Source organism: Sardina pilchardus, chromosome 20, assembly GCF_963854185.1.
Source record: "Sardina pilchardus chromosome 20, fSarPil1.1, whole genome shotgun sequence".
NCBI classification, from domain to species: domain Eukaryota; kingdom Metazoa; phylum Chordata; class Actinopteri; order Clupeiformes; family Clupeidae; genus Sardina; species Sardina pilchardus.
In genome coordinates this window covers 7,781,034-7,798,770 of record NC_085013.1, presented here as the reverse complement: position 1 = coordinate 7,798,770, position 17,737 = coordinate 7,781,034, and the positions used below count along the sequence as shown (strand labels likewise).

General features: G+C 46.8%; 1 protein-coding gene across 1 annotated transcript in view; it reads left to right on the top strand.

The window, feature by feature from the left end:
• Positions 1-1,536: 1,536 nt before the first annotated feature.
• crim1 (cysteine rich transmembrane BMP regulator 1 (chordin-like)) overlaps positions 1,537-17,737 on the top strand; it is a 108,474-nt gene continuing 92,273 nt past the window's right edge. Inside the window, exons 1-2 of the mRNA XM_062522289.1 lie at positions 1,537-2,480; positions 13,973-14,146. Coding sequence (XP_062378273.1) covers positions 2,168-2,480; positions 13,973-14,146 — 487 coding nt within the window. The 5' untranslated portion in view covers positions 1,537-2,167. The remainder of the gene's footprint in view (positions 2,481-13,972; positions 14,147-17,737) is intronic.

Genomic DNA, 17,737 nt, shown 5'->3' with positions numbered 1-17,737 from the left:
GGCTAAATGCAAGTAAGCACAGTTTATCCACCTCTTATCAGAGTTTATCCACCTCTCAAAAGAGTTTATTCACCAATTGCCATTTTAACTAAAACACAGATTTATTAACTAATTAACAACCAAACAAAGAGTGTGAAATGGGACCATTGGACCAAATGAGTCATAAGTATGCATGGATGTTGTACATTTACAATGTGCCTGAGTGCGGTGTTGTACAGTATGTGTAAAAAAACAAAATCCAAGGGGAGAGGAAGCAGCCCTTTTAACTGCACACCTACTGTCCCCTCAGGTGCAGCTCATCATCTCGTTAGCTCTTGAAGCACCTGGAGACAAGAAGGCAAGCAGAAACAAACGAGTAAAGGGCCAAGTGGCCCATCATCACAGTCAGACTTGTTGGCTCAAGTGGAGAAAACAAGGGTCACTGTATCAATTCCACATATCTTCCTTAAAAGACAGTAAAGCATTGGTGTACATAGAAGTATAACATTTAATTTAAGGCAATCTTACTAAGCAATCTCTCCTGTGTGCCCAATCAAGGTTACATTACCTTACTTTGATTATGCAATTCAACAACAGCCAAAAGTTATGTTTTACAAAACACAGTTACTGTAATGCAATATGCATTTCAGGTCACACTGAAATCATAATTTAACTGAGCAAGACATTATGTATTGTCAGTGTAATGTGTCCATCCTACTATCTATGGTCAAATAATGGGTGTCTCAGTTAAGCATCAACATGGAAAACAAGTCTCACACACACACACACACACACACACACACACACACACACACACACACACACACACACAGACTGAAGCAATCCAAAGCAGACATTTAGGGCACGGAACTACTTTCAGCACTGAATTCAGATAAGACAGATTATCGGCATATGAATCCTAAATGTGTATTCATCTGTATATCATAACATGTATATGTGTCATATCATATGTTAATAACATTATTTTATTAGATGGAATACATATTATTCCATGCAATGCATCCGCAATCTGCAATATAGTAAGTTTAGCATAGCTAAAAAAAAACATAGCTCAAACTTATGAAACTATGCAGCTTTTTCTGTTATTCTTTTCTATGATTTCTGTCTCTATTTCAGCCTCATCACTACAACGATTCTAATTGAGCTCATTGTAACTGAGGATACCAGTACATTATCCGTTATTGCACGTGTAATTGTTGCACTTATCATTTCCCTTCCATTTTCATCTAGGCTACCCTTCAAACTCTCCAGCTAAAAACATTGTTATGCAGTCAGATGTCTCATAAGATCTGCCCCCCCTCACCCCCACCCCCACCCCCACCCCCTAAGACTTAGCGGCCCAAGACTCCCCACCTGCGCCCAAACAACGGTCCAGGCCTGCATATCGCAGATTTTCATTTGCGTTCCGTGTGCCAACATTTCCTGTGTTCCATATCTGGAGCGAACTACCCATTGGAGCAAAGTAATGCAGGAGGGGAGTGGTTGCGTTATGAGGTCACGGTGTGAGGACTGCACCGAGCCAGCAACGGGCGGAGAGTCCCGCAACAGTGAAGCATAAACATGAGACCGAGGAACACGGCAGACGCAAGAGCAGGAAACGTTTGATTTCAACAGACGTAGCGAAGTGAATCAGTGCCAGCGACCAAATAATAGCGCTACTTTCGCCTCCAAAGGAATTTTTGGAAACGTCGCACATCAGCTTTTGGAGCAAGGAAGGCGCAGAAGAGAACGAAATCCTCCAGCTTGTGCATATAAAGACTGAGAGTGAGGGGAGACAGAGGGGGAGAGAGGGAGACAGAGACGCATGAGTCCATAACAGAAAGTTGTTTCGGAAAACAAACTAGAAGGAACTCGGAGTGTTATAGCATAGCACACGAAAACCATGCTGTCTCTTTACAGCGTGGGATAGTTGCTGTTTCTCCCACAGTTTAACGGATCGCGCATTTAGTGGCTTGAATCCTACTCAACAAAAGTTTGTCGTGAGGGACGTGTAAACCAATACAACAGAAATCCGGACATTTTTTACGGGAACTGCAAACCCCTTTACATGCCAGTTTAGAACGGCGTGTTCCTTTCATTAGGGTCATTTCGACAAGGTTTTACCTCTCAGGATTGATTTTGGGGAATCGGGAGTGGGTTTGGATTACATATTTTCCACTTTTGTTTCATGGCCTCCTCCAGGATGTATCTTCTAGCGAAATGCATTGTCATTTGCCAACTTATGATCCTGATTGCGAAGAACAGCCGGGCGTTGTTGTGCCTGCCGTGCGACGAGTCGAAATGCGAGGAACCGAAGCAGTGTAAGGGGGCCGTGGTGCCTGGAATCTGCGGGTGCTGCACGGTCTGCGCAAAGCAGAAGAACGAGAGCTGCGGCGGCATGTACGGTCTGTACGGAACTTGTGACCGGGGGCTCCGGTGCGTGATCAGACCCCTGGTAAACGGCGGCTTCATCACCCAGTTTGAGGTCGGAGTTTGCGAAGGTTTGTATTACTGATACTTGTGCGATATCTGCCCGTTTTGTGAAATGATTCGAACGGTTTGTGAAAAGTTGTTTTACTGGAACAAGATGCTATACCACATTTGTGATGCTTTTCAGACAATGACAGCATTATATGCTGTATTGTTTGACGTTTACCCATGCAGGGGGCTACCAACAGTAGGCAAGTAATTGTTTAAGGTGAATTTTTTTTTTTATTAATGCATGTCAATCTTTACTTGACAGAAAATCTGTAGGCTACTATGGGAACATTTAAATTCCCGTTGAATTGAAGCCCGCATGACACATCACCCCATTATTACCAATGTTTAATCGCGTCTTATTCTGTTGTTGCTGTAGCCTATTGAGCGATAGAGGTTAAGACTGGAGATAGGCTATAGTTAATACACCAGGTTCAAATGCACGCTTCTGTCATTGATAAACTTATTGAATTACTGAGGAGGATGCGTTTACCGCCCTCCTCGTCGTTTGCTATGGTGGAACTGGGTACGAGAGTGGCTGAGCAAGCGAGCTGGCTAATGCGTTTGCAGCATGTGGGTTTTCCATTTCTTTGGGGTATAGCTAACGAATTCCGTGCTGTTTTTGGACTTGGTGCCAGCCCCAGCCCCTCCGCCGAGGTATGTTGGTTTTTCATTGGAATGTCTGCTATGTGACTCAGCTTGCGCGTCAGACCCGTATATTTTACAACATATGAGGGATGTACGTGTACCGCAAATACGTGGAATCTCAAATGTTGACCCTCACAGAAATGTCTTTGTCACTGTTTGCACTAACCTGGTGGTTGAACTGCACTGCTTGTTAGGCTATACATTTTGCGGTGGCTCTAGTTTTCAACACATGACCATTCTTTTGCTCCCGAAGACTGCTGCCTCTGTAGACTACAGAACTGGGTGGCACAAGAGTAGTATTATCCACACAGCTATTTGAACCAATCAAGGATAACCATTAGAAACCATCATGTTTATCTCCTCAGCAAATGGTATTTTGTCCCCCGAAGAAGTAGTAGGCTTCAACTCATACAGGTGGGCCTCTTAACCTGAAGGGAGCAGCCTCTTTTTTTTTAAGCCCAAAGGCAGTCTGAAAAAAGGGTTGCTCAAGACCCATGTGGTGCCCAGGCCAGGCAGTAAGACGTCTGGGGTCGGGTTTCAAGCCAAGCCAATAATGAAAACATGCTGATGGCGTTCCCGAAGGTTTGGCATGTACTGTCTCAGGTGACGTCCCGGCGTAATCCGGCCAAGAAAACACAGGAGGTCTGTGTGTGTCTTAAGCCGCATGCCTGCTGCGAGGAATGAACAGGATCAAAGCGTGGATCGCGAGTACATCGCTCTGACAGTCTAACCTTTGGCCTCATAACCCTGACGTTCACACCTAATGACCTTGCATCGCTCCCTGCCAAGATCATACCCCCCCCCCTCCCTTCCTCCCCCCTCCTCCCCCCTCCTGCATGCCTCTGTGGTCATGAAAATACTCCAAACACTGACAGAGGCCTTTGCCTTTAATGACTCATTACGGTTATTGGCTCTGTGGTTTCGAATGTGAGTTATGGGAGCCCTTACGGTGTCAGTGCAGTTGTAACTTATTCAGAATGGGTCATCACGCTTAGACATTAAGGCCACCATATCTAAGATAATTGCCAAGACTACTTGTCGGCCAAGGCATGCCCTCGTTGCGTCATCAAACCAGATCACTTGGAACGTGTTTTTTTTTGTGTGTGTGTGCAGGAAGTAGGAGAACGGTTGAATGTCTGACTGTCAACATCTGGATATTTGCACTTGAAGTTGACCCTCTCATACTGTTAATCCAGCAGTTCAGAGGTTTTGCTGAGACCAAACTAGTGTCTGAGGATGCTCATGGTTGTCTTTTGGGGGAGTGGAAAAGTACCAGAGCCCTTTTTTGATAATTGTAGGGGCCAACCATTGATCAGGGCTCTCTCTGTCCAAATGTCGTAATCGTGAGATTGAAGGAATTACCTGGTCAAATGCCCAACTCCTCACAGATCGATGTGACCGTTCCATGGGGAGAGCCCACCAGCGGCAAGAGTTGTGGAGGTGGTGGCCTGCAGTTGGGCTAGCGGACGAGGGGCAGTTGACCTGAGGGCATAGAGGCAATAAGAACACTCTCTGGGGGCCGCTGGTGTGTTGTCATGTCCCGCTTCTCTCGTTAGCGCTGGTTGGCAGCGCTACGCTAGGCCTCTCCCTCTGGGGAGAAGAGGGAGAGAGAGGGAGAGAGCGCGAGAGAGCGAAAGAGCTGCTCTCCGCGACACAGAAGTTACATTATCGCCTCGCGCCGAGCCTGCCCGTGGTGCCCGAGGGCAGCAGCGAGCCCTGCCGTGCAGTCTAATCTCATCACTTTTCACTAGGGCACTAGGCACTCTCTGGCCCTGAAAGTTAGCTTCTGCATCTACTGCTGCTACTGCTGCCGCTACAGCTGCTGCTACTGCTGTTGCTGACTTTCATGGGCAAGACAACCACTTTGGGGACCATATTAATGCCCTCCGATTTACACTCCTGCCCAGGGTTTGACTGCCTGAGTTGGTTTACCCCGGTTGCTGCTTTCTGTGTTTTGAAACAGAAAGAGTAGCGCACTTGAAGGATATGTCTGCTCTCTGCACAGCACTGGCGAACGGTCATAGGATTCTTTTGATTTTTTTTATTATTATTTTTTTTCCAGCGGTTTCATCACTTCTCCCCTAAAGCGAGGAGTGAACCTCATCAACTTGTGCTGTAGTGGCTCGTGGGGTTTCTATTTGCTTTGCTTTTTTTGCGCTCAAAACCCCCCTCAGCACGTGCGCCCGTTGGTGAACACAGGGCTGTGTGACGCACAAAGGGAAGCCGTGGAGTTGTTTCCAAACCTAACAGCAGATTTTTTCGAGAGGGCAAAGAAAGAACAGGAGAGCGAGAAAGCGGGTGGCTCAGTTGACTCTGGTCGAGGAGGGAGGGAGGGAGGGGGAGGGGGGCTTCTGAAGCGGTGTGGAGCAAGAACACATCCTCTTCCCCTTGTTTTTCGAGCTCTACCTCTGTGTAAATGTGGGCTCGCGGCCTGCCAAAGCGGATTCGGGTGCTGGTTGTCCTGGCTGCAAGTCAGGTCGGCAGCCTGATGTTGCCAAATAGTTTAATGCTTTAAAAAACAACAGCCATCCATACAGTGGGGGTGTGGCTGTGTAGCTGGTGCCTCTCTACTTCTCTCTCTTTCTCTTTCTCTCTTGCTCTCCTTCTCCCTCCCTCTCTCTCTGTTTCCCTCCCTCTCTTATGTTCTTTCTGTTTAACATTCCTGCGCTGCTTTCTATTCAAGCCCCTTGCAAGCTATGGCATGAGGGCTCGGGAGAAATAATAATAATTTATTTGCCTAGCTGACGCTCTCATCCAAGACGGCGTGCATAGTTGACATTTTTTTTGTTACCTGGCGATAGCATCCATTTACTCAGCTGTGTATTTACAGAGTAGACAGTGGGTGGCTGGAAGAGTTTGTGTCTCTCTGCCTTTCTGTTTGTCTGTCTGCCTGTCTGTTCACCTTCCTCCTTCTCTCACTTTGTCTGATGATGAGGAAGCTGTCAGGTACTTAATTTGAAAACGGCATGGCTTGGGTCTTGTCATAAATGCTCCACTGTAAGTAACCATCAGAGGGTTTTTCCCCCCCCCATCTCTCCAGATACTGTCAGATTCAGGCACAGCAGCCTCAGTCGCATGTGCTATTTTTTGATGGCAGATGACAGATCCCGGTCCTGTGTGTGTGTGTGTGTGTGTGTGTGTGTGTGTGTGTGTGTGTGTGTGTGTGTGTGTGTGTGTGTGTGTGTGTGTGTGTGTGTGTGTGTGTGTGTGTGTGTGTGTGTGTGTGTGTGTGTGTGTGTGTGTGTGTGTGTGTGTGTGTGTGTGTGTGTGTGTGTGTTAAATAAATAAATATGCCCAGTTTGTAAACACACCTGGGGATGGAGTCCGTACTCCATACTAACATGCTGAACAGCTACCCCTTTTGTCGCTGTCAGTCATATTGTGGGGAGGGGGGGAGGCTTCATATCGCTATCGAATCAGTGCTAAATAACATTGAGATAATTGGCCATCCAAGTGCTGTCTAGGATCAGAGATGGCCTCTTGCTGCTAGGCAGTCTGCTTTGTGAAACAAGGACATCACACCAGGGAAAGGACCGTGAGGCATTTCCCATCTGGTTCCTGGCAAACTTTCACTTTTCCCCGCATGTTGTGAGCATATTGCTTCAAAACTAGTACAGAGTGGGTGATTTGTTGAGGCATCTTTTGTGGGTTTTTTTCGTCTTGAATGAGTCAGAGGTTCAGGGCTCCTAATATTCAGGGCTCCCCCCTCCCTCCCTCCCTCGCTGGCTCTCTCTCTCTCTCTCTCTCTCTCTCTCTCTCTCTCTCTCTCTCTCTCTCTCTCTCTCTCTCTCTCTCTCTCTCTCTCTCTCTTTCTTTCTTTCTCTCTCTCTCTCTCTCTCTCTCTCTCTCTCTCATGATGTAGGAAGCTGGAAAACAACAAAAGTTGCTCTGAGGTGGAAAGTCCACAACTCTGCCCCCACCCCCTTTCCCCCTTGCTTTTAAAAATGAATGTCACTGCCAGCCCACATAAACGTGCGCCCGGTGTGTCTGTCGATTTCCTGCAAAACAAGTCAAGAGAATGCTGACTTAAATTTGCATGGAAGCTCAGGCTGTCTCACACAGTCAGCGAAGACAAGCAGAAATGTTTGACCCTTCAAGCGCAACCCCCCCCCCCCCCCCCCCCTTCTCTCTCTCACTCACACACACACACACACACTGCCAACCCCCCCCCCCACACACACACCAGTCTTTGCATCTCCACCACCACCAGCCTCTACAGTTCGTTGTGTTGTCTGCTCAGCAGGCAAACTAGCAGGGTACCGCGTGTGTAGTGTCACGGGGGGTTATCGTTCTTTTGCAGCCTGGTTACTGCCCAGGAGTAAGGAAAGAAGAGGAGGAGAAAGACTAGCAGACTGCAGCAAAAAAGTCATGGAATTAACCAAGCTTTTAGGCTTTAGTGTCTACCCAGAAAGCACATACTGTAGCCTTAGGCTGAAACAAAACATATGCACCCATTAAGTGCGTATATATAATATATATATATAAATAAAATATATAATCTGTAGCTTTTTTTTTATATCCATACTTTCAATTAGTTGAAAAGCGCTTTTGCACACCTCTTTTGTGGGGAAGACAGGCGAGTGGGAATAGGTAAAGGTAGCCACTAACCAGTTCTACTTTAAAAATAAAATCCCGCACACTGTCCATTGCGCATGCCAAACATTTATTCACAATGTTTCGGATAATCCATACTTTCAATTAGCATATTTTTTTGCAGTGTGTACCTCCCCACTTACAGTATGTGCTTGCTTATTAAACCTATTAGCTTGTACAGCACAAAATAAGCAATTCATTTTTAGGGCACGCGGACGCGTAATGATTCACAGTAGTCTTTGAGAGAAAGCCGACTGCTCCTACGCAGTGTATAGTGATGGTTCCAGGACGGAACAAAGGCTCAAGGTTTCCAAGATGTCTCTCTCTCTCTTAGACTTGATTATGTGCCAGGATTTTATCAAAACACCATTGTTAAGGGAATACATGTGTACCTTGCCTGCTTATCTTTCCCAGTTTTTGATTGCATGCAGAAGTTGCTAGACAGTGTTGCTTTCTGGGTAGAAATTGCACTTATCTGCCATGATAAGGCTGAAGTTAAGCATTTAAAGATTCCGTTGATTCGTATCTTTATATACCTTTGGTGTGTCTGTGTGTGTGTGTGTGTGTGTGTGTGTGTGTGTGTGTGTGTGTGTGTGTGTGTGTGAGAGAGAGAGAGAGAGAGAGAGAGAGAGAGAGAGAGAGAGAGAGAGAGAGAGAGAGAGAGGGGAGAGTGTAGGAAAGGTCCCCCTTTGGTTGTACAAGCAAGGAGGACGCCATCCAAAAAAGAATTATGCTTTTAAAGCATGCTCACTGGCTGGTGAGGTGATGGAAATCTAATCTCCATCGCTATAAACAACTTTGCACTGAGCAGGCAGCGACCAGGAGCGAGGACATAAGTCCCTGTGTGAGGTACTCACCCCTCACCACCAGCATTCACTCCAACACACACACACACACACACACACACACACACACACACACACACACATGCACACACTACCAAGGCACAATAGGACAACCCACACATTAAAAAAAAACAGCCCTCAATTTGAGTCCAAGGTCAACCTTGGTTTTGTAAGGTGCAGCCTTAACCAAGGTCCAGACTATTTTCTTCCAGGTTATCCAGATTTGATTAAAGCCTGATAATTGAGTTGGACGCTAGCCTTGCTGGGTGTCAGCAGTGCATTAAGGCTGTGGCTCTGTCGCTAACTCAATCCACACCTCTGTCATCAGACTTAACAGCCAGTCCATTAACTATTTTGCAAGGGCGCCATTGGTTCACCCAGGCAGCCGTGGAACACAGCGAGGGAGAACACCAGGCTGCTGTGACGATGATGATGATGATGATGATGATGATATTGACCATTCTGACAGTGACTCGTTACTCGTAAGTAGCCATTTTGAGAGTGTGGAACAGACCCGCGGCCCCTCCCAAAGAGGGATCTGTGGGTTTCTTGCCAGGAGCATGGGCAGAGTTGTTTGGCTGCCCCCCATCTAAATGACCTGGAGCTAGACACAATACACAGTGGTGTGTGTGTGTGTACACACACACGGACACATACACACGGACACACGGAGGGTCGTGTCACAGGCTGCCTCGGGTCACTTCTCATCTCTAAATGACCTGGAACACACACACACACACACACACACACACCACATGCGCACAGACTCACACACACACATAGACACACAAAAAAACAATCTGACACACGCAGGGGCCATGGTCGTAGTCAAACCCCTGGCCAATCATCAGCGGCTGGTCAGGGTCACCTTTCTTTCTGAGTGAACATGTGGAAAAAGCCTCAGCCACCGGCCACACACATTACACCACACATGAGCACCATTAACAGCAAAGATTATCAATGGCGTGAGAGTGCCCATCCCTGACCTCCTTTTTTTTAGCAGAGGTAGTAGCCTTTTAATAACCTCAATCGATACACACACACACACACACACACACTCACACTCTCACTCACGCAATAGCTGTGGTACCTCTGGGGCAGAGCTGGCATGGTGCCAGGTTCAGACAGAATAAAATGGATTCCCAACCAATTCAAGTTTGTCTCTGGAGCGTTGCATTGTTTGCCTCTCTGTTGTATCATACGTGTATTCCGCTGGGGTTGCAGCAGCACCTCGCCACTGTAGCGCTTCATCCGTCCCCTCGCTGCTCTCCCGTCTGCTCGGCTTGCCCACATGCAGATTCTTTTGAGACATACACAGGAAAAGGTGTTGCTTTTATTTTGCTGCAGGCCAATCAACAACCATGGCGATTTGACATACAGTAGCACCGCTTGAAGCCGGGTTCTCATTGTACCGCGGCATACGCCGCGCTGCGCTCGCCGCTAGCTTGCTCTTGGTTGAGGTAAATGTCGCAAAGATTTTTGTTGTGGTCGCCGCTGGGCTCGGCGCTAAAGGAGCTGTGATTTACAGCGCGCCCGGTCAACGGTCAAGTTCGCTGAGCGCACTCGCTCAGTGGGAAAGCCAGTTCTTGCGCGCGCAAACCCTTGACAATAATGGCTTTCATAGTGGAGCACTGCCGTTTGCATGTACAAACTCAACCCCCCACCCCCCCTTGACGCGAGATCCAACATCGATGCACAATCGGCTTGTGGCAGTCGTAAATGAGCTCCATGTTGGACCCAGGAATCGGTAAAGACTCCTTTGCGGTACACCATGCGTTGCCACAGAGCCCTAGTCGATACCCAAGGCTACCTAATACAACGCAACAGGGCTCAGGATGCAACAACAGTCACACAGCTGGCTGGCGGCAGTTGCAAACGCACCACATGTTGTACCCGGAATCTGTGAATGCGCTCCTTCACAGCACGGCATGTGCTACTAGTAGCAGATTAAAATCAAAACACATTACCATCAGAGCAGCCTTTATGAGCATGGAGCTATTAAGCAGGCACCTTTCCTGATGTTATTGTATTTCGTTGAATTAGGCCCATGATGCCTCCAGAAGCATCAACAATGGCGTGCAGCGTCCCACCTTCCTCCTCCACACTCCTGATGAGTTGGGGCACGCTATAAACAGACAGAAAAAAAGTATCACTCCAGAAACACAGCGACAAGATTTCACGTATTTCGGGTCGATTCAGGTCATAGCATGACTCTAAATGAAGTGTGAGCACCTCAGCCATAACTATTGGCTTTGCCTTTTCAGCGGCATCAGACAACTCCTGTACAGCTCTTTTCAGTGAGCGTCCTCAAAAGACTGCTTCCAATTCTGCATAGTTTACCCTCTTCCTTCCCAAGGCCTCTTACATCTTCAAAGGGAACTAGCTAGTTCAATAAAGGAGGTGGATGTGCTGATGTCTAGTCTCAAAAGACGGTCCACCAGGACTTTTCAATCCTTGCTTGTGTTTGGTCCGATTTCTACTTCTCTGTCCCTCTCACACAAAATAAATTCTGCTCTGTCCCTGTCACTAACTCTCAACTCTCTTGTGCCAATGTTTTCAAACCCTGATTATGTCTCCAGGTATGGTGACCCTGGATAAAACTAGTTTTATAGCCAGACAAAATACACTTTAAGGAGCCATGACCCATTCTCAAAGCTTGGTTGTATCATGCTGTGGCAATTGTGTTTGTGTTTAGGGTCCAAGTATCATTTTTTGAAAAAAAAGAAAAAAGTCTGATGCATTGAGTTTGGTTTGTCCCTCAGGTTTTGCTGTGTGTTGAGTGGCACACAATGGGAGACATTTATTAATTCATCCAAGGCAGTTTACAGACTGCAATTTGAAGTACTGCTTGAATTCTTTCTTGAATTCTCACTCTCAACAGAATTTGCTGTCTTGAATGAGGATAGCGTCTCCTTTATCAGGAAGTGAACTTGCACAAGGGAAAGGTAACAATATTATATTTATATATTATATTATATATATACTTATTATACAGACAGCAGGAGCTTTAAACATTCCACACGTTAGAGCCTATTTGTGATGATAGACTAGACAGTTATTAAACTGAACCATCATAAGTGTATGCCTGAGGGAAAAAAAGAGCCTTCTTTCTGTGGTGCACTGTGCTGTCTCTGGCCAATGGAAACATGGCTGAAACTGCACCCACGGGCTCTCATCTCAGTTACTCACTGTTCTGGGCTGGAGTGTCTTTTTTTGAAGTGTCACACACACACACACACAGAAAAAAGGGGGCTTATGACGGAACGGGACACCGTCGGTCCCTGAGGGAAAGTGCCCTGCCAAAGCGCCTGTGAAGTCCCCACGGTTCCTTTTGAAACTCGCAGAACTTCCGGACCGAGAAGAGGGAACGTCCTGTATTTAATTTCACTCCCCCCTCCTTTTTTTTTCGTGGACCGGAGTGAACGGCGTAGAGTTTCCCAGAGATTCCTGCTCTCTTTTGATGGCGGATAAGTGTCCTAGCAATTCGCACGTCACCGTATTGTGCGTTTCTGGAGAGTCTCTACCCTCCGTTACATCCACTTGGTTCTCAGAAGCTGGATGTCTTTTTTTTATCATCAATTTCTCAAAAGAAAAACATGGTAGAATCATAAAGAAAGACATTCAATGTCAGAAGTATGACTCATAGGAATGCAACTTTACGAGAAAGTAATAAAAATAGCACATGTTTGTGTACAATTTGTTGTTATATTGACGAATATGGAGCGTTTTATTCCTGTGTATACATGAATCACATGTTTTTTTACCCATCTCTTTTGTCACCATTGTCTGGTCATTCAGCAGTTGGAGTTGAAGCGATGCATTTGAGAATGCGGAGGCCATAGCATGATGGAAGAGAGGGAGGCCTCTCGACATTCTTGAGGTCAAGGACCAAGGCATTCCTCTAATACCTGAGGAGCCGAGTGGGGAATCTTTCAGAGAGACAGACAGACTAAATTAATGTGATTTTCCAGGGTCAAAGGTCAGGCAGAGATGTGCTGGCCTGCGTGACCGAACATCAATGGAAACGCTGGGAGATGGAGTACTTGTAGTACGTGTAGATGTAGTACAACAACAAGACTCCCAAGGTTGGAGCCTGCAAACCTATGTTGTGCAGAAAGAAAAGTAAGAAGCAAAAGTGTGTCATACGAGAATCATTCGATAACATTTCGATCTGGTTTTACACATGAAGGTTTGTTTTGATATGGTCATGTTAAGGCAGAAAACATCCCACCGTAAAAATGCGAAACCCTTCCCCAAAATCAGCGTGGTCCTCTTCTGTCATGACAAGGTGATGTCTGTATGGACTTCTGAAATGAGATTCTGTATGAGACCTATTGAGTGCGCAGAGGGGTGGAAAGAAACAACCCGATAGATACGACCCAATTTAGACATGTATGTGCGACACCTGCATGCACAAATCCCTTGAAATATGTGTAGTCAAACACCTCCCACCTCAGGCACCCACATAGACTGAGATAAGGTAAACACATAGAGGCCCAAGAACCGGTGCCCTATCTGTAATGTATGTTTGCTCTGTAAATAAGCCTTCATAATGTTGCAGGGAGATAGTGGCACGCCGAGGTTAGGGGTTGTTCTTGTTTTCGAAAAGCTGCCTTCCACTCAGGCGGAGGTGGAGGGGGGGGACAAGGACAAGAACGAGGAATGCAGCATGGAGTCATGTTTAGTAGTTGGCCAGGAGTGGTGGACTGGGGTGCCAATTGCTAGATTTTTTTGTTTGTTTGTCTCTTTCACACCAGCCGTCGGGTTTTTTTTTTTCGTTGGATAGTGTTCCTGGAAAAAATAATTGCAGAGACAGTGAGCCTTTCCATTCGGCGCCCTTTGACCTCAGCGCTGTAATGTAACCTCTTCTAATGCACCACGGTGTTGAGGTACATTTAATGAGGTCCCCTTTGATTGCTTAGTGTAAAAAGAGAAATGCACAAATGGACTACACTACACTGCAGCCAATGCTTTGTGACCAGTGCTTCATGTTTCATGACCACAACACCAGCACAGCAGTGACCAACATACAGATCTATCCAGCCAAAACAAAACAAACCGTTTTACTGTTTGGATTCATGGATTAGTGGAAATAACACAAGCTTTGGTCACTTAAATGAATTGTCAGTGGCCTCCCATTGCGGTGAATTAGCTGTGAAAAATGAACGCGAACATAACACAGAAGTCCACCTGCGGGATTTGGTGGAACATATGCATATCGTAATTATCTAGCCTCCAAGGGGGAAGCAGGATTTATTAAATTTCAGCGTGTGGAAATATTACCAGAGGCCCGTAATCAGACAAGCAGGCCTCGGCGCGTGTACGACGCGGAATGGCTCCCTGTCTGTTGGGGTTTATTTATGGTGGGACCTAAAAGTGATATCTCTCTCATGTGACATCCTGTCTTGTCTCCTTCCCCAATGGCTCAGATGAAAACTGGGACGACGACCAGCTACTGGGATTCGAGCCGTGCAACGAGAACCTGGTCACCGGCTGCAACATCATCGATGGGAAGTGCGAATGCGATAGCCTGCGGACGTGCAATAACCCATTCGAGTTCCCCAGCCAGGATACCTGTCAGACAGCCCTGAAGAAGATTGAAGGTATGCAAACTCCCTCCTCTACCTTTCCTCTCCTATCCCTCTCTCTCTCTCCCTCCCTCCCTCTCTCTCTCTCTCTCTCTCTCTTCTATGCTTTTCTTTCGCTCCTGTTCCCTCCTCTTCCCCTGTTTCTCTCCACTGTTTGTCTGGGGACTGAGACGGGACATGTGTGGTCATGTCTGACTGAAACTCTGGCAGGGTGTTCTCTACCGTGTACTGATTACGCAAGCCCCAACTAAAAAACCATTCATTTTTCACACCCTGAATGCGTGTGTGTGTGTGTGTGTGTGTGTGTGTGTGTGTTTGTGCAGCTATGCTGTTATCAGCCGCTCAGATGTCGATTCATTTTGCCTGAGTGACAGGCGGCTTTTAGGCAGGTGGGAAGGGCCAAGTTGGTGCTGCGTGTGCTGCTGTTCTGTTCTGATTCTCTCGACGCAGAAAACGTTTGTGTCGCGGCCGCTATCTTTGTTTATCATCTTCCTGAGCATATGACACATACATTAGCCAAACCTGAGGGCATTTTTAATTAGTCATTAACTTTGCTAATTGATGCAGAGCCTCTTTACTAATTCATACATATTCAGAGATTAATCAGGAAGATTAATCCATTTGAAGTATCAGTCAAGAGCAGTATGGCCTCGTAAGTGATTAAATTTCGGTTCCTGTGATAATTTTGTTCGTAATAAATGACATTTACGCGTGTGTGTGTGTGTGTGTGTAAGATACACTCCATTATCACCTGCTGCAACTCTTGTGTGTGTATGTATGTATGTGTGTGTGTGTGTATGTGTGTGTGTGTGTGTGTGTGTGTGTGTTTAAAGCTTCCTGTTTTCGCTCTGCATACTTAACATTCAGTCTAGCTGCCCTTTCAAATGCATGCGTGAAAATTCCCCGAGGGCGATACATTTTTATCTTCTCATTTTGATGTTTTTTTTCTCCTCTCGTCCTTTTTTCTCTCCGGGAGACATTGAAAGGGGATTGGCATGTTTGGCGTGTTGTGTTTTCGTTTCTTTCTTTTTTGGCCTCGTCTCTGTTGTTTATGTGACGACTTCCTTCAGTATGTCTGTGACAGAACAAACAAACAGGTTGATTTGTCGGGGCCTGATAAGCTCCCTAATAGGCCTATCAGTGCGCCAACGTGGCGTTGAGGAATGCGCTCCTGGGGTGGATATGTGCCTACTCCGCGTTTGCTCGCGTGCGTCGCTCGTGTGCGTGTGTGTGCGTGTGTGTGTGTGTGTGTGTGTGTGTGTGTGTGCGCGTGTGCGTGTGCGGTTGCTGTGTGTTCACGAGGGCGCCTCCCTCGCAATTAAGAACAAAAATATGAGCTTGTTATCGCAACAGCATCCTAGCAACTAGCCTGATGGCCCTGCTTGTTTTATTGGGGCAGGTGTGTGTGTGTGTGTGTGTGTGTGTGTGTGGAGGTTTGGGAACACGAGGAGCGCTCCTCTCCCGTGGCGGTCTCCTCCCCCCTTGTGTTCATGTTTTGTCTGCAGCGCTGTTTGTTGACTGGAAATTCCTCTTGTGTTTCTGGTCCCCCCCCCCCCCACCCCACCCCCCAGACCCACCCACCTTCTTTTTTTTGTTTAGCCAGGACGATGTCATCTGTGCTTTTTTTGTGCCTCTGCGCGGTATGCTGTCGCATGTGTGTCGGAATTCTTGCACGTGGGATTCCTTTTAGTAGGGGGGAAAATGGGAGTCAAGAGTGCTGCTGGTGCCGCTGCTGCTGTTGTTGTTACAGCAAATGTTATTCTAACGTTTGAGGTCACGGCTTTTTTATAGAGGAAACCCTGACAAATCTTTAGAATTACATGATACAACACTCACTCGGATTCAAACAAACACAAAGAGCTTATTTCTGAGGGCATTTTTGCAGGATACTACAATGTCTGTGAAAATGAGGAATGTGAAGGCCAAATAATGTATTTCACTAGATTAACTCTATTTTACTACATAACTGTCCTTATGAATGCATTAATTGAAGAATCATCGGATATTAATGGCGGGATCGTGGCCTGCTCGTGTCTGTTTGTACAACCAAACCACTGGAGAACCATTTGGGCTCATTACCAGCTCTGCTGGCCTAGAGTATGCCACTGCTTTCCCACCGGCGGATGCTATTTTGCTGAAAGAAATGATCATAATGAGACTGTTAAAAGAATTCACAAGACAACAGAGTTCTCATGTGTGTCATTACGGGAGAGTTGAGGCTTGCAGCTGACCCCCACGCATTTGTGAGCAAGTGAGAAGGGGATTGTATGGCCAGAAAGTCAGCAGGATTCCCTTTTAAAACCCCCAGAGGTTTTTGCTCTCTACATTAACCAACTCGTGAGCTTTGTAAAGCCACAAGTTCTGCCCAGTGGATTCAGTAAACAGGCTAAATGCTATCTGACAATAAGGAGAGTTCCAAACATAGGCATGGCACGTCTCCAACAGCGGTTGATCTCCTGCTCGTGATAATGAATGGTGGTTGGAGCCAGTGGGTTGCCACCATATATCAACTCTTGTCTGTCTGTTCCCTGTGGGTCACCATACAGCGCGCTCTGGAAACCTCAAAGCTGTGATCTACGTTTCATTCTTTCAAAAATGTCCTCGTGTTACCACTCGCCGTCAATTGTTGGTGCTTCTCCTGATTTGCCCCCCAAGTCCATATGTGATGCTCTCTTTTGTGTGAGTGTGTGTGAGAGAGACTCTTGTGTGTGTGTGTGTGTGTGTGTGTGTTGTGTGTGTAAGATACAGTCAAAGAGACCGAGCTTGTGCATATCAAAATAGCCTCTGTCTTGTGTCTGCAAGCGATTCATTCTTTTGGCAGTTCTATAAAGGCGGCGTGTTTTCCCCCTCTCTCTCTCTCTCTGTGTGTATCTCCTCATGCATCTGTTTGTGTTACGCATGAAGAGGGGGGAAATGGGGAACTGGGCCCGTGGAAGGAGGGATAGTGGGGGGGGGGCTAGTGTGTGTGTGTGTGTGGGGGGGGGGGGGGGGTTCCAGGGGCCAAGGGGGAGCACATTCCAGTGTGGTGGTACCAGCATGCTTTCCATTGTTATCATTTACATAAGAAACATATTACTGTCGTGAGTCATCAGACTGATCCCTCAGCTCCCCGGAGAGAGCGGGGCTCTCGCGGAACCATTGACAGTGGTGCCCCCGTCACATTAAGAAAGGAGATACGATTTCCTCCCTTAAACTCAATTACAGGGGAAACCAGAGCTCGGCTGGTCTAGGTGAAGTGCAGACTGCAATATTGACAGTGAAAATGAGCTGAATAGGGACAAGAGGTGAAGTGTTCTTTGGTTAAAATCGCGGAGACTTTCAGGGGGGGAAAAAAACGAGCATACATTATCAGGTTGATAGCTGTGTGGAGTGGTTTCATCCGTTCATGGTTCTGTATAAGCCCATGAAGCCATGTTCCCTTGGGCACCCTTCCTTGAGAGCCGGGACCATTTCTGTGGACATATCGAAAGCTTGCAGGAATGCCTGCCTCACCCCAATCAATGGCAGGTAGCAGGGGGAAGAGATAGGACTGTATTTTGATTGGTTCATTGACCCTGGGAGATCCCAGTGGCTACCATCGCTGACTGGAGACGTCTGATCTTGGGG